Here is a 19850-nt window from a genome sequence, read left to right on the forward strand (position 1 = left end):
TGGAATCTGCCATGCTGGGCTTCTGAATTGTATAGCTTGGCCATATAGAGAGAAGCCCCTCATTTAAGACTTATTCTTTGGGGGAAATAAAGGAAGGCCGCCCGCATGAGACAGGCAGAGGTGATTTTCTCAGAGCTGCTGTGGCAAGGGAGTGGGCACCGTCACTTGCGTGTGGCAGAGACTGACATGCAAGTGAGTGGCGGATGAGGAGTGGGGAAACTTCAGGATGGAAAAGAACGGCTCTCATTGGAGGCTGTTGTGGGGGCTGGAGGCAGCTGTGCAGAAGTGGGGTGTCCTATATGATTGGTTAGGGGCATATTTGGCTTTCTCTGGATTATCCTAACTGGAAACAGGGGCCAAAATTAGGGTGGCTGTCAGTTTTGAGTCAAGTCCTGGCCACGTGGGACAGAGTTGTGGTTTAGTTTCTGGGTTGTGGAGAGAGAGCAGTCTGGCTTCCTGTCTGATGTGCTAGCCTGGCTGGCCTCCTGGCTGTTGACTGTAGATAGGGGATTGGTTTCCTGGGTGGGCAGCTACAGGTTGTGGTCTGAGTTCTGTCTTTATACATATGATCAGGCATGGTCTGTTTGTATATTCAGTCCCGCATTCTTCTTGTCAGTAAAAATATCAAATGACAAATTGGATACATTGGGAAGTTTTTAGATGTCTGTGTCCCCTGGAGGAAGTTTTCACGTTCACATTTAATCAGAATGAATATAAACAATTGGGCCATTGATCTTGAAGATTTAAAATAGGAAATCCTCAACAATACTACCTTGGCGCCATTGCCTCTCTGTCCACCGTTAGGGAATGTGTTTTCATCCACCGCCGGCTCATCGTCCCCCAGTTTTGTGGTTGATCCAGTTCTCTATACGTCTTGTCTTGTGTGCATCTCATTGTTTGCTAGTGTTAGCTTTCCCCTTCGTCAGTGTAGTTTATTTGTGTAGCATCTGTTGGTAGGAAGTTATTTGTGGAATTTGTGAATGGAAGGGACCTTGGAGGTCTGCTAGGTCAGCCCAGTGATTTTCAAGATAAACGGAAATACAGGGAAATGTTCCATCTTTTTTGGTGGCAAAACCAGGAATAGAAAGCAGTGTCCTTTGTGCCACAATGTCATTGGAAGACAGCTCAATTCGGGCCTAAAATGCAGAGTAACTAACTTTCATTTATCTCTGCTTCTGACTCTTGTTATCAGATATTTTGAATTGACCTTAATGTGTTAGCAGAAATATGAAAAGTCCTGACTTGCTTACGTATAAGGTACTTTGTCGCCTACTCATTTGGTTGTTTTTTTCAACAGGATTGAAAAGACATTGTTCTAAACTGAATGTTTATGTCTCCCCCAGATTCTTGTACTGGAGCCCTAACTGCCTGTGTGATGGTATTAGGGGTTAGGACCTTTGGGAAGTCATTAGGGTTAGATGAGATCATGAGCGTGGGCCCTGGTCTGACAGGATTAGTGCCCTTAGAAGAAGAGAAACCAGGCCAGGTGTGGTGGCTCACACCTGTAATCCCAGCACTTTGGGAGGCCAAGGTGGGCAGATCACGAGGTCAGGAGATTGAGACCATCCTGAAACCCTGTTTCTACTAAAAATACAAAAATTAGTTGGGTGTGGTGGCACGTGCCTGTAATCCCAGCTACTCGGGCGGCTGAGGCAGGAGAGTTGCTTGAACCAGAGAGTCAGGTTGCAGTGAGCTGAGATTGTGCCACTGCACTCCAGCCTGGTGACAGAGCGAGACTCTGTCTCAAAAGAAAAAAAAAAAAAAAAAAAAAGCAGAGAGCTCCCACTGCCCTGGTGTGAGGAAACAAGAAGAAAGGTGGCTGTCTGCAAGCCAGGAAGAGGTTTCTGTCCCGGAACTGAGTTGGCCAACACTTTGATCTTGGACTTCCAGCCTCCAAAGCTGTGAGAAATAAACTAATGTTTAAACCACACAGCCTATGGTGTTTTTTCTGGTATTTGCCTACGGTATTATGGCCATCTGATTTGACTGATACAGAGATGGTTCCAGAATACTGTAGCCTGTATCTAAGTTGGTGATGCCATGAAAATAAATGTGGTAGTTCATTCCTTTATATAAAGATAGCGCTGTGATCCCAGGGCCTTTGCTCATGTCTTAGTTGAGCCTTGTTTTCTTATAATAGCTTCCTAATTTCTCTTTTCCCCCTCTAATTTATATTATATATCTTGATTAAATCATATATGGTATGAGTTTATACTTTATGTCTATACAAACTTTTAGTGATTTTATTTCATTTGATTTGATTTTTGAGACATGCCCTTGCTCTGTTGCTCAGGCTGGAATGTAGGCATGCCATGACAGCTCACTGTAACCCTAAATTCCTGGGCTCAAGTGATCCTCCCGCCTCAGCCTCCTGAGTAGCTGGGACTACAGGTGTGCTATCCTGCCTAGCTAATTTTTCAAGTTTTTGTAAGAACAGAGTCTTGCTGTGTTGTCCAGAGTGGTTTCAGACTCCTGGCCTCAAGCAGTCCTCTCGCCTCAGCCTCTGAAAGGACTGGATTACAGGCATGAGCCGCCACACCCGGCCCAGTGATTTTTCATTGTTAAGATCAAGGACGGGTTCCCTGGCTTGGCATTCAAGGCTCATGATCAGGGCGTGATATGCAAGTTTGGGTTTCAGTGTTTCCATTCCCGCCATCAGCCTTGCACTCCAGCTTGTTGCCTAAGCCCTGTTCTGAGGCCCAGCCTGAGAGCTGCACTTAGAATTTATACCTTCTCATCTCTTCATCGTCTTCGCCTATGTTCTTATCTCCATCTGGGACATCATCTCCACACTTCTGCCTCTTTAAATCTTCTCCATCCTTCAAGACTTGAAATACTCACTTCCTTTACATGATCCCCACTCTGACATCCAAGCTAGAATTAATCTTTCTTCCTTTGAACTCTGATAGTGCTTAATGTTTTTCATCCTTTAATTATACAGCAGTCCTATGTGTTAGATATTATTATTCTCCCAGTTTTTCATAGTTACTTTGAAAATATTTGCTGTAGTCATATATTTTGAATATGTAATATGACTGACATTCAAAAGGTCCTGGAGAGTGAAAGGCAGTCCTACTCCCATCACTGCCCTGTGACCACTGTTGCCAGTTTTTGTTTGTTTGTTTGTTTGTTTTTCCAAGGCAGTCTTGCTCTGTCACCAGGGTGGCGTGATGTCAGCTCACTGCAACCTTCGCCTCCCAGGTTCAAGCGGTTCTCCTGCCTCAACCTCCTGAGTAGCTGGGACTACAGGTGTGCGCCACCACGCCCAGATAAGTTTTGTATTTTTAGTAGAGACGGGGTTTCACCATGTTGGCCAGGATGGTCTGGATATCTTGGCCTTGTGATCCACCTGTCTCAGCTTCTCAAAGTGCTAGGATTACACACGTGAGCCACTGCGCCCAGCCTATGTGTCTTGTTTTTAAAAACACAGATGTTGGCATAAGATAAACACGGTTGTCCACCGGTAAGTATTTAGGTTGTTCCCAACCGTTTCGATTAATCAATGCTGAGTTGTGCATAATTCTTGCATATTTGCGTAAATATGTTCATAGGATGCATTACTAGAAATGCAATTGTGGGATCCAGGGTTCTGCACATTTTAAATATTGATGGGTGTTGCCGGATTCCATTCCGTTAGGTCCATACCGTTATCTCTCTGTCAATGTGTAAGGGTGCCTATTTCTATTTCCTTGCCAACAGTTTCTTCTCAGCTGTTTTCTTTGACATCACACACACACAAATAGCCTCCTTGTTCCAAAAACATGGACATTTTACGTTTCTACTTAAAGTGTGCACACACTGACTGAAGCTCTGTGTTGCAGTGATGTGTGCTGCTAGGACTGTGGCTCTGTTTCGAATAAGCTACGCAGGCTATGGCTTTCCAGTCAGGTGTTTTTTGTTTTGTTCATGCTGTTGCTGCTGTTGGGCTGTGTGAATTTCCCTCCACTGACCAGCCAGATTTCCTTTCCGGTGGATGGGCTTAGTGTCTCATCTGACGGACCTGTTTCCTGGTGATCTGGGCCGAGTGTCTCCATGAGAAGTTGCACCCATCTTCTCCAGTAGTGCATCTTTTCACAGCAAGCAAAACATTTTCACCACGTTTCCAGTGGGACAGGCACTAGCTCTTTTCTGGGCATCAGGAGACCTGGCTTTGTTCTGGTTCAAACAACAGCTGGTGAGTTACCAAAGACAAGTCGCATCTGGCCCCTGGTCCTTTGCTTTATAAGTAGAATCACAGTCCGAGTGGGCATCACTGCCCTGGTCTCTATGCGGTGCTGAGTGTTGTGGGGATGATGGCTAAGTGTCAGGGTGCATTTCCACCACTAGGGGATTACAGGCCAGCCAAAGACACAGGAGGAAAGCTAACAGCCCCGGGCAAGTACACACAACCAGGTACATTTTACCTTCTGTTTCCACCTTTTTCATGCTCCTACTTGTTTCTCCAGAAAAAAAATGCAATAAATTCCTTTCAAAAACTTTACAAAAGCCATAGATGCTTATTGAAAATAGTTCAAATGATATGGAAGGCAGAAAGATACTGAGTGATTTTCTGTTGTGTGTTTGGATGAATGTGTCTTTGGGGTAGTCACTATTAACACTGGGTGTATTTCCTTCTAGATCTTTTCCAGTGTACCTACAAATATATATGTACACATTGTAAAAAACAAAATAGTACCTGATCAACATTGAGTCCCCCTACTCCCACTGCGCAGTCTACATGGACATCCTTTCATGGTGATACGGTGAGGCCTGATCGACTCCTTTTGTTCGCTGGAGTGGCAGGTTATAATAGCTAGAGGTAACTCACCTTCAGTGGGCATTTACCACGTGACAGAGTCTGTGCTCCAGACAGGCTACATGAAGTGGGTCTTAAGGCTTTTTATAAGAATGCTATGGGTGAACACAATATTTGTTAATATTTTGCAAATGATAGAATTGCAGTAGAGAGAAGCAAAGCTGCTTGCTCAAACTCATGGCACGATTCCTGAGAGAGAGAGAGAGAACACTTTTAAAACAGTTGTTGTTATAATCAGGTGATTTACGATCATTCCAAGAAATAGTGCATTCAGTGAATACATTTCAGGGTCTGGTACAGTCTGGGAGCTGTTCCTGAAAATGCTCTGCGCTAGAGGTAAGGGAGTGGTCCATTGTCCCTGGGCTCCTAGTGCAAGGAGGGAGGTCCCGGGGAGAGGGGGCATGGAGAGGAGGTCTCTGAACAAACCTTGCAACATCCATTTCTGCTGAGTCTGGTCCGAGGTCTGGTTCTTGACATGTACACTTTTCAGAGATACTTGGTTTTGGTTTTTATCATGGCTCAGCTGAGCAGCCATGGTTTCAAACTGCCTGGAGATGTGGTCTGACAGGCCAGTGCTATGCCCATCCCTCCCGCTCCTGCAGGAGGGGAGTCATCCTGGGACTAGAGGGCTTCGCCTGTAATCAGCTATCTCATAATAAGTGGATTTGATGCTGGGTTCGCTAGGTCAGGAAATTTCCCACTTGGAAGGAAAACTGATACTTGCTTTTGGGTTTCGCTGAGCAGCCACAGGGTTTAGAGCAGGGACTGGAAGTTTGTTGAGACACACGTGAGTGCACTCAAATATCTTCCATGAAACGTGGAAATAAAGACAGTGTTCCAGAGAGGTCCCTGGCTTTGGGATATAAATATTTCTGTAACAGAATGGCACTGGCTGTCTGCTGTATTTTTTTCTCTGCTACTTTGGCAAGTTTTATTTGGGTGTGTGTCTCCTGTACAGAAGGTATGACATCAGTTTTTGCCACCAAGTATTTACAGCTGCTGGTGCCTCCATGTGGGTCACTTTTGTGCTGTGATTTCCTTCGGGAAAATTGTAGGTCTCCTACCCAAAGCACATTGCCCATTTCAAGGTGCTCCTGGTTTCTGAAGACCTGTGGCAGTGCCTTCCATGTGGGTGAAGCCAGCCGAGAAAATACCCCTCCCCAGGAGGTGGGGACTGGTGATTTCCTGAGTGAGGAGGTCAGGGATGAGCCCTGGACTAGAACTTGTGATCGACTGCTTTTCCTTCCTCTCCTCTCCCTCCTATTTTGCCACCACCCCCACTTTTAAAAAATTTCTTATTAAAAATTAAGCAAGTATTTTGGTTTCCTTTATTCACTATTCTTTGCTAATCGTATGCAGAGTGAGCCTGGGAGAGTGGAAAGGAAAGTTGTACTTAGCTTCAGATGATCCTACCAGCCCCGCCTTGAGGGGCTCCTGCCAGGTGACATTGTCAAGTGGTGTTGTGGAGGTTCTCATTTCAGTCCTCAGCGTTAACCAGCAGAGGCAGGTGGTACTTATTCCTGGTTAATGTTGAGGAGGTTGAGCTCAAAGTGGCTAAGGGAACTTCCCAAAGTCACATAGGAAGTAGCAGAGTAGAACCAAACACAGATTGTCTCTGAATCAGGCAGGTCGTCAGATTCCAAAATGGGCTCTTAATTTTTGGAGGTCAAAAAGCTGAACAGACACAGGTATTTCTTTCTTCTTCTTCTTCTTTTTTTGAGCTAGGGTTTCGCTATGCTGCCTAGGCTGGTCTGGGCTCAAGCTGTCCTCCTGCCTTAGCGTTCTGAGTGCTGGGCTTACAGGTTTGTGTCACCACACCCAACCGAACAGACATTTCTTTAAAGAAGATGTACAAATGGCCAAAAAATATGTGAAAAAAAAATGCTCAGTATCACTTATAATCAGAGAAATGCAAATCAAAACCACAGTGAGGTATCATCTCACCTGTTAGGACGGGTATTATCAAAAAGACAAAAAATAACAAGTGCTGGTGAGGCTATGGAGACAAGGGAGCTCTTACACACTGTAGTGGGGTGTACACTAGAGCAGCTGGCTGGGCGCGGGGCGCACGCTGACATCGCAGCACTTTGGGAGGCCGAGGCGGGCAGATCACCTGAGGTCAGGAGTTTGAAACCAGCCTGGCCAACATGGTGAAACCCCGTCTCTACTAAAAACACAAAAATTGGCTGGGAGCGGTGGATCACACCTGTAATCCCAGCACTGTTGGGCGGCTGAGGTGGGCGGGTCACTTGAGCCCAGGAGTTCAAGACCAGCCTGGCCAACGTGGTGAAACCCCATCTCTACTAAAAAATACAAAAATTTGCCGGGTGCTGTGGTGAGTGCCCGTAATCCCAGCTACTCTGGAAGCCGAGGCATGAGAACCCTGGAACCCGGGAGGCGGATGCTACAGTGAGCAAGCCGAGATTACACCACAGTACTCCAGCCTGGGCAACAGTGAGACTCTGTCTAAAAGAGAAAAAAGAAAAAGAGTAAGAGTAAGCTAGGGCACCCACTATGGCAAACAGTATGGAGGGTCCCTAGAAAACTGCAAATGAAATTACAGACTGATCCAGCAGTCCCACTACAGTGTAGATACCCAAAGAAAAGGAAATCAGTGTCGGAGGGGCATCCGCACCTCTATGTTTCCTACAGCACTGTTCACCATAGCCAAGATATGGAATCAACCTCGGTGTCCAACAGCAGATGATGGATAGAGAAAATGTGGTCTTTATACACAGTGGAGTACTATTCAGCCATAACACAGGATGAAGTCCTGTTATTCTCAGCAACGTGGATGGAACTGGAAGATATTATGTGAAATAAGCCAGGGACAGAAAGTTACACAGCACATGTTCTCTTATGTGGAAGGTAAAAAGGAGTGGATCTCATGGAAGTTGAAAGTAGACAGAGGATCCTAGAGCGTGAGAAGGGTGGGGGAAGAGGGAGATAGGGAGAAATTTGTTAAAGGATACAAAATTATACTTGGATAAGAATAAATTCTAGTGTTCTATAACATAGGATGACTATAGTTAACAAGAATATATAGTTTCAGGCTGGGAGCGGTGGCTCATGCCTGTAATCCTAGCACTTTGGGAGGCTGAGGTGGGTGGATCACCTGAGGTCAGGAGTTTGAGACCAGCCTGGCCAAGGTGGTGAAACCCCGTCTCTACTAAAAATACAAAAATTAGCCGGGCGTGGTGCTGGGTGCCTGTAACCCTAGCTATAAGGGAGGTCGAGGCAGGAGAATAGCTTCAACCTGGGAAGCAGATGTTGCAGTGAGCCGAGATGGCACCACTGCACTCCAGCCTGGGCAACAGAACATGACTTTGTCTCAAAAAAATATATATTTATAGAATATATAGTTCCAGATAATTAGAGGAAGGATATTGAACGTTACCAACACAAAGAAATGATAAATGTTTGAGATGGTGGATATGCTAATTATGCTGATCACATACATTACATGTATTATAACATCACTATGTGTACTCCATACATATGTACAATACACAATTATGTATCAATTAAAAAAGAAAAAGCTGAACTTAGATTGGAATGGTTATGAAGTAGCTAGCTTTTTCATATTTTTTATATAGATCCTAGGCATTTATTTTAAGTAAACTACCCTTGGCTTCAGGAAATGTGTAGTATTTGAATTTTAGCCTTGCATTTTATAATACAGAGAAGTAAAACTGTAGGCTTGCTTTAGAGACAGTCACAGGGGTTTGCAGTGATGACTTTTTTATGTAATAAGGGGGAAATATCCTTTTGTAGGCATACATGCTCATTTTTCTCCCTCTTACACATTTTTAGTTGTTGTCCAGGTATTATGATACTTATGTAAACAGTATGTGATATCTTAGGTAGGAATCAGAATTTTAAGGTAAGAGTACTTAGAGTTATGTATTTTTCAATCTTTCAAACTGGATATTTTACATGTCCATTATATAACTGAAATTAAATTTTCAAAAAGACAATGCCTGTCTTTAATATGGGTGATGCTCTAGCATTTTTTTTTTTTGCTTTTTTTTTTTTTTTTTTTGGAACAGCATCTCACTTTCTCCCAGGCTGGAGTGTGGTGGTGTGATCATGGCTCACTGCAGCCTCAGCCCCATAGGCTTGAGAGATCCTCCCACCTCAGCCTCCCAAGTAGCTGGGACCACAGGTGTGCAACACCATGCCCAGCTAATGTTTAAAATTTTTTGCAGTGATAGGGCCTCCCTCTGTTGCTCAGGCTGGTCTGGAATTCCTGGGTTCAAGTGTATCTCCTGTTTCATCCTCCCAAAGTGCTGTGATTACAGGCATGTGCCACTGCCTGGTTCCATATAAGTGGGATGATGACTTGAGCCTAGGAGTTCCACACCAGCCTGGGTAACATGGCACAAGACCCTGTCTCTACAAAAACTAACAAAATTAACTGGGCATGGTGGCACCTGCCTGTGGTCCCAGCTACTCTAGGAGGCAGAGGCAGGAGGATAACTTGAGCCCAGGAGTCGAGGCTGGAGGATAACTTGAGCCCAGGAGTCGAGGCTGCAGTGAGCTCTGATCTTGTCATTGCATTCCAGCCTGGGTGACAGAGTGAGACCTTGTCTCTTAAAAAAAGTTACTGGCTACCTGATTATTCCTAGGAAAAAAACCTGAACTCTGATCTAAACCTCATACCTCATACAAAAATTAACTCAAAATGGATCATGGACTAAAATGTAAAATGCAAAATGAAGATGAAAAGAGGAGCTAGAGACTGGGAGAAACTATTTGCAAACCACATGTCTGATAAAGGACTCATGTCTATAATATATAAAGAACTATCCAAATTCAGCTGTGAAACCAAATCATCTACTTTGAAAATGAATAAAACACCTGAAGAGACATTTCAGATAACATATAAGCACATGAAAAGATGTTCAACATCATGAGCCATCAGAAAAATGCACACTAAAGCCACGTCCCTACACACCTATCAGAATGCCTAAAATAAAAAGTAGTAACAAGAGCAATGCTGGTGAGGATGCGGGGAAACGGAATCACCCACACTTGGCTGGTGGGAATGGAAGATGGTACAGCCATTCTGGAAAACAGCTTGACAGTTTCTTAAAAAACTCAATGTGCAATTGCTGTAGGAGGCAGCACTCACATTCATGGGCAGTTATCCCAGAGAAATGAAGACTTATGTTCACACAAAAGCCTATATGTATCTGTTTATAGCAGCATTATTTATAGAGGCTAGAAACTGGAAACAGCCCAGAGACTGCTCAGCAGGTGAATGGTTAAACAAACTGGTGAACCTAGGCCCCAGATACCACTCTGCAGTAGTAAATGACATCCTTGTTCATCAGCCTTTCAAACTAGAAACCACCATCATGCTTAATCCCCTTTTATCCATCCTGGGTCTGAGTGGGTTTCATTTTGCATTTCTTTCCAGTGCATTTTGCCTCTGTCCTTTCTGGTTGCGCCTCAAGCCTCATTTGAACTGTTGTAAGAGCCACCGAATTGTTTCTCTGCCTCATCATGGAATCCTTTCTTCACTTCATGCCCCGCATTGCCATTGGAACAATCTTTCCAAAACATGAACAAACTAACTTAAAAGAAATATCCCAGGTAGCCTTCCAAATAAGTATAAGCTTTCTGTTAGAAGTTTGACTTCTTGTCTATAGGGAACCTCAGGACTGTAGAGAGATGGATTTGCTGTCTGCATTTTAAGATCAGGCAGAAATCCCTGGAGGGGCCCATGTGGAATAGTGGCACAAATACTGGTTCTAGAATCAGAAGCCCTCATCTCCTGGTTCTAACACTAGCTGGATGTTCTTGGGAAAGTTTTGGTTTCAAACCTCAGTATGAGGAAGCATACTCAAGGGATCACACAAGGCTGCTGGGAGGAGCGGATGAGGGGCCATGGTGAACATGCTGTGTAATCCGTTGAAGCACGTCGTATGTGTGAGAAGTGGAGCTGTGTGGATAGCTGTTCTGGAATCAGTGTATGAAAACGATGGAAAGCACATTCGTAGTTCTGCCTGATGATACCACTGGGCACCTGGGTTGTACACGCCTGCAACATGGGTGAGGCCCGGGTCAGTACAGCTCACAGTTTGGTTTTCATTCAGTTTGAAAGACCCGAGAGGACCCTTCCCCCTCCAGCTGTAGGAAGGAGGCGGCTGTCTCCTGCTTATATTTGTTGGGATTGTCTGTGGCTCCTTAGGGACAGGAATGCAGGAGTGGGGGAAGAAAGCCGGCCTGACTGCTCGCTAGTCAGCCTTCCCCCAGGGAGGAGTGGAGGGGTCATTTCGTGGTAACTTGCCAAGTCTTTCTTAACCCATCTGCTCTTAGAAATGACCAGCATGACAAGTAAAAGACCCGTTAGAGACAGATGGGCTGTGTGTCCCGTGCGTTTATGGCTTTGTGGCCTCAGAGCTGCCCGAACTCGATAGCTTTCTGGGGAATGGTGGGTCAGCCAAGGGGCTGAAAATAGTGAGAGGAAGAAAATTCACCCTCGTTGCTCTGGTCTGGGAGTGATGACTGAGGAGAGCGGCATGGAGGGCCCAGCCGTGGGGTCCCTCTCAAGCACGCCCTCACCACAGTGGGAATGCGGGTCTCAACCTCCCTAGGCCTCCGTGATTTTCGTCTGTCACATACTCACCTCCAGCAGGGATGTCTATGGTGATGAGATGAGGGAGCATCATAGCACATGTGGCACTTGGTAGGCTTGTGGTGAGTGGACGCTGGCGTCAGTGGAACAGGAGACTGGGCACTGCGTGTGGATGCACTCATGTGCTCATGGCATGGGTGGACAGAGGAGAGAGGGACGCTCTGCAGTTCTTCTTTTGGTCTGTCACCCCGCTGTTGTGAGCAGAATCCATGAGTGTATTCTGTTGCCCCAGTCAACTTGGTAGGCCGATTGCTCAATTTTCTGCTTCCACTTTTGATTTCTTAAGAATGGGAAAGCGAATACTTCAGTACTGTTCTGGTTGATGCCATACATTCCTTGATATCACCTTAATGCTTTTTAATTTCTATGTATTTTGGATGTTGGAGTTTGCCTGACATCTGTGTTTTTATGCCTCATCCTCTCGCATAACTGTTGGCCACACCAGAACCAGAGAGAAGTGACCAGACTGATTGGTAGCAGGGCTAGGACTGGAATTCCCCAGGCTTTTGACGCCCAGCAGGCTCTGTTTTCTGTATTGCACTGCTCTTCTCTATTTCGATCCCTGTTAAGACAGTGGGTGTGAAATGTAGCTGGGCGCTTTTGGGGGTGTGTTAGTGAAAGGACACAAAGATAGATGTGTACCCGCCCCCCACCCGCTACACCCTTGTTCTGCTCTCTAATCTTTGCACATACCAGAGATTTTGTAAGTTCTGTGTGTACCTGGTTTTCTGCACGTACCAGAGATTTTGTTTTGCACATACCAGAGATTTTGTAAGTTCTGAGGCAAGGTCACAAGACGTGTTTAAGTAAGATAAACTCTTGCTGCCATAAACCTGCTCTCCCGCCTCAAAGTTTGAACCAAAATATCAGAAATGGCAGGAACCAATCATAGTTAGCCAAATCGCCTTGTTCAAACACTAGCCAATCATATATCTGATTTGTATAATAACTCTATGCCCACTTTTCTTAGACTATCTAACATTGTTCGGAGCTGAGTGGGAGAGCTCTCCTGCCCGTCTCGTTTCACGAGCGAGGGAGAGTTCCAGGTTCGAACCTGTAATAAAGATCCTTGCTGCTTAGCTTTGACTCTGGACTCTGGTGGTCTTCTTCGGGGAATAAACGGTCTGGGCATAACAAATGGGGGCTCGTCCGGGATTTCCCCCAAGCCCACCAGACCCCCAAGTCAACGGATCTTAATCTGTAGGTAAGCCGGCTTTGTCACTGTCTCTGTCTTTGTCTCTGTCTGTCTCCCTGAAATTTCGCGAAATCCGTAATCTGTAATCTGTATCGGTCTGTTCTGTAAGTGGCACGGTCTTGGCGGACGCGCTAGAAGACAGCCACTCGGGACTGGTGGGAGACGTTCCCCAGTGCCCATCTGGGGGCCTCCATCCTTGGTTGCCCCGTCTGACTCAGGTCGGAAGTCCGACACGCGCTCGCGAATGTTCATCGTTATTACTGTCTGTCCGTTATTGTTAAGTGTTAAGTGTAAGCCCAAAACGAAACATAAAACCTTTTCTTCCCCTTCCAGGACCGGACCTGTCGGATACTCCCCTCTGCTTCACACTCATTTTCGTCCCCCCTTCTCTTTGTAGGAGCAGTCCAAAGATGGGCAACAACCAGAGCACGCCGCTCTCACTCCTTGTTACCAATTTTAAGGATGTGAAGGCTCGGGGGCGTAACTTAAGCGTAGAACTAAAGAAGGGAAAGCTAGTTACTTTCTGCCGTTCGGAGTGGCCCTCTTTCAGCGTAGGGTGGCCCTCCGAAGGAACTTTCTGTCTCTCTATTATTACTAAGGTAAAAACTAAGATTTTCCTGCCAGGGCAGTCAGGACATCCTGATCAAATTCCTTATATTCTAGTGTGGCAGGATCTTGTGGAAAACCCACCACCCTGGATAACTCCATTCATCCCTGAGCCCTGCAAAGTCCTAGTAACGCTACCTACAAGACAAAAGACTCCCTCTGCTCCCTCGGCCCCTGTGCTGCTGGACAGCCAGGACCCCCTAACGTTAGAACCCACATTTCCCCCACCATATCCGCACCTTATCCCGCAGGACCCAGTCCCCCAGGGTGGTGCTTCCGTAGAGGGAAACCGAGAAGCGGAAGCAGCTGAGAGCGAAAGTAACCTGGGGGGGCCAGCTGGCCGAACACGAGGCCGCGTACAGCGGGACCAAGCTTCCCGACTCCCTGACTCCACTGTAGCCCTGCCTCTCAGAGAAATAGGATCACTCGATGATACCGGGCTCTCCCGTCTCATGTATTGGCCTTTTTCCACCAGTGATTTATACAATTGGAAGTCCCAAAATGCTCGGTTCTCAGATAATCCCAAAGATCTAACCTCGTTGTTAGACAGTGTCATGTTTACTCACCAGCCGACCTGGGATGACTGTCAACAGCTCCTCCGAATCCTGTTCACAATGGAGGAGCGGGAAAGAATCCAAGTTGAGGCCAGAAAACTGGTTCCAGGAGATGACGGCCAGCCAACTGCAAATCCTGACCTCATTAATGCGGCTTTCCCTTTGACCCGGCCCAGATGGGACTACAACACGGCAGAAGGTAGGGGACGACTGCTCATTTATCGCCAGACTCTAATGGCGGGTCTCCGGGCTGCAGCTCGCAAGCCCACCAATTTGGCTAAAGTATATTCTGTGTTACAAGGTAAGACAGAAAGCCCTGCTGTGTATTTAGAGAGATTAATGGAAGCCTTCAGACAGTTTACCCCTATGGACCCGGAAGCACCGGAAAATCAGGCAGCGGTAGTAATGTCCTTTGTAAACCAGGCAACACCAGATATTAAAAGAAAACTCCAGAAATTAGAAGGTTTAGAGGGAAAGCAGATTCAGGACCTCCTTCAGATGGCCCAGCGAGTTTATAATAATAGGGATACTCCAGAAGAAAAACAGTTCAAGGCAACCAAAGAAATGACCAAAGTCTTAGTAGCAGCTTTCCCCCAGGCAGGAAATGGCCAAAACAGAAAGCAGAAAAAGCAAGGCCCTAGGCAAGGATTAGAAAAAGATCAGTGTGCTTATTGCAAGGAACGTGGCCACTGGATTAAGGACTGCCCAAAGAAACGGAGACCAGCTAACCCTACCTCCGTACTCGTTACCCAGGACTCTGACTAGGGAGGACGGGGTTCGGACCCCCTCCCCGAACCCAGGGTAACTTTGCAAGTGGAGGGGTCCCCAGTTCGCTTCTTGGTCGATACTGGGGCGGAACGCTCAGTCCTAACCAAACCAATTGGAAAAATGTCTAAGAAGACATCCTGGGTGCACGGGGCCACAGGCATCAAAAAATATCCCTGGACAACCCAGAGGACTGTAGAATTAGGAACGGGAAAAGTCTCCCATTCCTTCCTAGTCATCCCAGAGAGCCCCTGCCCTCTACTAGGGAGGGACTTGCTGACAAAGATGGGGGCCCAAATCCACTTTGAGCCAGAAGGGCCCAAGATAACTGATTCCCAAAACAGGCCAATATCTATCCTGACTGTCACCTTAGAAGATGAGTACCGACTCCATCAAGAGCAAAAGCCCCCCGATCAGGGAATTGACTCTTGGCTCCAGCGTTTCCCTGAAGCGTGGGCAGAAACTGGGGGCTTGGGTCTAGCTAAACATCGACCTGCCATATTTGTGGAAGTTAAGCCAGGGACGGACCCGGTTCGGGTTCGGCAATATCCTATGCCCCTGGAGGCAAGAGAAGGAATTACGCCCCATATCCGCCGACTCCTAGACCAGGGAGTCCTACGGGCTTGCCACTCATCCTGGAATACTCCACTGTTACCTGTTCGTAAACCCAACAGTACGGACTACAGGCCAGTACAGGATTTAAGAGAAGTTAATAAAAGGGTCATGGACATACATCCCACTGTGCCCAATCCATACACCCTTCTGAGTGCCTTACATCCCAAAAAACAGTGGTATACCGTTCTTGATCTAAAAGACGCTTTCTTCAGCCTTCCTCTGGCTCCCAAAAGTCAAGAACTCTTTGCATTTCAATGGACGGATCCTGAGAGGGGCATCAACGGTCAGCTAACATGGACCAGACTGCCACAAGGGTTCAAGAACTCGCCAACCCTGTTCGATGAAGCCCTTCATGAAGATCTGGGTGAGTACCGGCGGCAACACCCTGAAATAACTCTTTTGCAATATGTTGATGATCTCTTAATAGCGGCCAGGTCCCCGGAAACTTGTGTTCAAGGGACTGAGGACCTCCTGAAGACTCTGGGGGAGCTAGGCTACCGAGCCTCAGCAACAAAGGCTCAGATCTGCAAGTCGGAGGTAACTTATCTGGGGTACCTATTAAAAGGGGGGCAACGCTGGCTAACTAAAGCCCGAAAGGAAACAGTCCTACGCATCCCTAGACCCCAGTCAACACGGCAAGTGAGAGAATTCCTGGGGTCGGCAGGGTTCTGTAGGTTATGGATACCCGGATTTGCTGAGTTAGCCAAGCCCCTATACCAGGCAACAAAGGAACGGCAGCCCTTCAATTGGACGGAAGAGGCTGAGCTGGCCTTTCAGCAAATCAAAACTGCCTTGTTATCAGCCCTCGCGCTGGGGCTCCCTGATGTCTCCAAGCCCTTCCACTTATACGTGGATGAAAGTAAGGGTGTTGCAAAAGCCGTGTTAACACAGTACCTAGGCCCTTGGCAGAGGCCAGTTGCCTATTTGTCAAAAAAATTAGATTCAGTGGCTGCTGGCTGGCCACCCTGCCTCCGGATAATCGCGGCGACCGCCCTAATGGTCCGAGACGCTGATAAACTTATCATGGGGCAAGAGTTGCGCGTTATAACCCCGCATGCCATTGAAGGCGTCCTCCGGCAGCCGCCGGACCGATGGATGAGTAACGCCCGGCTCACCCACTATCAAGGACTGCTGTTAAACCCCCTCAGAATAACTTTTCTGCCCCCAACCTCTTTAAACCCTGCTTCACTGCTGCCAAATCCAGACTTGGACGCCCCGTCCCATGAGTGCACTGAGATACTGGCTCAGGTGCATGGGGTGCGGGAGGACCTGCAAGATCGTCCGCTCCCCGACACAGAACTCACCTGGTTCACTGATGGCAGCAGCTACGTCCACCAAGGCCAGCGGTGTGCAGGAGCGGCTGTAACGTCAGAGACTGAGGTAATCTGGGCGGAACCCTTGCCTCCAGGGACATCGGCCCAAAGAGCCGAACTGATAGCCCTTACACAGGCCGTCACCCTAGGGGCAGAGAAAAAACTAACAGTATACACGGATAGCCACTATGCTTTCGCTACTGCGCACATACATGGGGCCATCTACAGAGAAAGGGGACTATTAACAGCCGAAGGCAAATAAATAAAAAACAAGCAAGAGATCCTAGCTCTATTAACTGCTTTGTGGAAACCAAAGAAATTGGCTATCGTACATTGCCCTGGGCATCAGAAACCAACTACGCCAATTGCTCGAGGCAACTTCTTAGCTGACCAAACCGCAAGGAGCATAGCAAAAGCTCCCAGTCAGCTCCTCGCGCTCCAGCTCCCCGATCCTGGCCTGCGAAATTTGCCGTGTTTTCCCGACTATACCGAACAGGATCGCGAATGGATGAACACGCTTCCCCTAAAACAGGTTAAAAATGGGTGGTGGACTGATATAAATGACCAAACCATCCTACCAGAAAAATTAGGATGGCAGGTGTTGGAACACATCCACCGGACAACCCACCTGGGTGCCTGGCGAATGATGGACTTAATCAGGCACGCCAAGTTTAGAATCAGGCGCATAGCTGAACTGGCCAGCGATGTCACAACAAATTGCAAAGCCTGCCAACTAAACAACGTTTGCCCCCAAACCCAGACCACCGCAGGAATTAGGTGTAGAGGAACTAGGCCTGGTATCTATTGGGAAATAGACTTTACTGAGATAAAGCCTGGAAAATATGGGTATCAGTACTTACTTGTCTTTGTAGATACTTTTTCAGGATGGACAGAAGTGTTCCCAACTAAGAGAGAAACTGCTCAGGTTGTAGCAAAGAAAATTTTGGAAGAAATCCTCCCCAGGTATGGCTTTCCCGTCCAAATAGGGTCAGACAATGGACCAGCCTTCGTTGCTAAGGTAAGTCAGGATTTGGCTTCCATTCTGGGGGCAAATTGGAAATTACATTGTGCTTATAGGCCCCAAAGCTCAGGACAGGTAGAAAGGATGAATCGGACTCTGAAGGAGACCTTAACTAAATTGACCATGGAGACTGGTGCTAATTGGGTAGTAATTCTCCCCTACGCTCTGTTCCGGGCCCGAAATACCCCTTACAGACTAGGCCTCACACCATATGAAATCATGTATGGCAGACCCCCACCCCTGGTCCCCAGTCTAAAAGATGACTTACTCAAACCTGAAACTGAAAATGTCTCTGAGCTCCTGTTCTCCTTACAAGCCTTACAGAAAATTCACCAGGAAATTTGGCCCAGACTACGAGAACTGTACGAGGCAGGACCTCCGCCGACGCCTCATCCGTTCCAGCCGGGAGACTGGGTCCTAGTCAAGCGCCACCGGCAAGAAACTCTTCAACCCAGGTGGAAAGGACCACTGCAAGTACTCCTGACAACTCCCACCGCTCTCAAAGTAGAAGGCATCGCTTCGTGGATCCACTACACACACGTCAAACCAGTGGACCCAACATCCGACCTTCTCGAGCCGTCTGGAGCACCGGTTACATGGACTATAGACAAAGCTAAGAACAATCCCTTAAAGCTAACCCTGCGCCGTCATCCCCATAGCCGTAACCATGTCTAGCTTACCTATGCTTTTATGCCTTATGCATCTGACTCTCCTCACTGCTGCGCCGTCTAATCCCTATGTCTGGAGGTTCTGGCTCTATGAGAACAAAACTCACCCCGGGGAAACCCCCCAAGCGGGTAAACTGCTAGCTAGCGCAGACTGCCCCCCCTCAGGGTGTAATACTATAGTTTACCTCAATTTCACTAGGTTCCAGATTGCCCAACCAGCAATACCCATGATCTGTTTTGAATATGATCAAACTGAATATAATTGTAAAAATTATTGGTGGCACCAGAGTGCAGGTTGCCCATATAGCTACTGTAAGACGCACTCTGTCCGATACTGGAGAGAACGACAAGGGTGGTATTTTTACAAAACTGAGTCTCCCGTCACTTACACTTGGATAATTAGAGACCCATGGGACTCTCGGTGGACAACCCCACAACATGGGGGAGTATATTACTCATCAACTAGTACCTGGCCCAGTAGCCATTTATATCTGTGGAGAAGTCTAGTCCAGATTCAACCCTTAATCCACACACAAATCCACAGGCAGGAAACCAAACTATCACAAGACTTGCAGCCCTTCTCCTGGCTAACTCTATTACGGGAAGGGCTAGCATTCGCCAACCTCACTGGTTTAGGCGACCTGTCCTCTTGCTTTATGTGTGCAACCCTAGGAAGACCACCATTAACGGCTGTTCCTCTATCCTCCCCTCCCACAAACTATACAGGTTTTAACTCATCGATAGTCACGATACCCGATGTGGCCCTGTACCGTGACCCATACCAAGAGAAATACCCCTATTGTTATTTGGCATTTAGCAACAGCCTCTGTAACCAATCGGCTACATACCCTAATAGTCCCATATATGCTCCCCCTGGTGTGTTCTTCTGGTGTAATATGACTCTGTTAAAAACTCTGTCCAAAAGCATCTCTGACGGACAGTTGTGTATCCCTGTTACCCTAGTTCCCCGACTGACACTGCTAACCCTGGCAGAGTTCATAGGCTGGTCAGGGACCGCCCCAACTAAAACTGCGCGACATAGACGAGCAGTTTTTCTACCACTAATTGCCGGAATATCCTTAACCACCTCTGTCGTCGCAGCGGGGTTAGCAGGAGGGGCCCTACAACACTCCATGATAGAAAACGACAAGCTGTTACAACAATTCTCTGTTGCTATGGAAGACTCCGCCTATTCCCTAGCCTCCCTTCAGCGGCAGCTCACCTCCCTAGCACAGGTCACCCTTCAAAACCGCAGAGCCTTAGACTTACTCACGGCTGAGAAAGGAGGTACCTGTATGTTCCTCAAAGAAGAATGCTGTTTCTATATAAATGAGTCAGGGTTAGTTGAGGAAAGAGTCCAACGCCTACACGAACTAAGCTTAGAAATGAAAAAGCAACAATTCACTACAGCCGCTAACAATTGGTGGAGCTCTTCAATGTTTTCCCTTCTGGCACCCCTTTTTGGCCCCCTAATGTCTTTACTACTTCTATTCACTATAGGCCCCTGTGTGGTAAATAAAATTTTACAATTTGTCAGAGAAAGGTTTGATACCATCCAACTAATGGTCCTCCGTAGCCATCACCAGCCTCTCCTGCACCCAGAAAGTGAGGCTATATTATAAGACTCTGGAAATCCAAGATTGGACATCCAGTTGCTTATGAGAAGGGGGAAATG

The 19850-nt window shown here is 47.0% G+C and overlaps 1 protein-coding gene across 1 annotated transcript; it reads left to right on the plus strand.

Moving 5' to 3' along the window:
- The first annotated feature begins 12887 nt into the window (after positions 1 to 12887).
- LOC135970052 (uncharacterized) lies at positions 12888 to 18525 on the plus strand. The gene is made up of 2 exons (XM_065541585.1): positions 12888 to 13992; positions 17359 to 18525. The coding sequence occupies exons 1-2, from the start codon at positions 13044 to 13046 to the stop codon at positions 18180 to 18182; spliced, it is 1773 nt and encodes a 590-aa protein (XP_065397657.1). The 5' UTR covers positions 12888 to 13043; the 3' UTR covers positions 18183 to 18525.
- The last annotated feature ends 1325 nt before the right edge of the window (positions 18526 to 19850 follow it).

Source organism: Macaca fascicularis, chromosome 3 (assembly GCF_037993035.2).
Source record: "Macaca fascicularis isolate 582-1 chromosome 3, T2T-MFA8v1.1".
NCBI classification, from domain to species: Eukaryota; Metazoa; Chordata; class Mammalia; order Primates; family Cercopithecidae; genus Macaca; species Macaca fascicularis.

Bases quoted from the DNA above. Each gene is read 5' to 3' on its own strand.
- LOC135970052 (XM_065541585.1), top strand. From the start codon at position 13,044: ATGGGCAACAACCAGAGCACGCCGCTCTCACTCCTTGTTACCAATTTT. The intron at 13,993-17,358 runs GTAGGGGACGAC...TTGTCTTTGTAG, and splicing joins GGACTACAACACGGCAGAAG to ATACTTTTTCAGGATGGACA.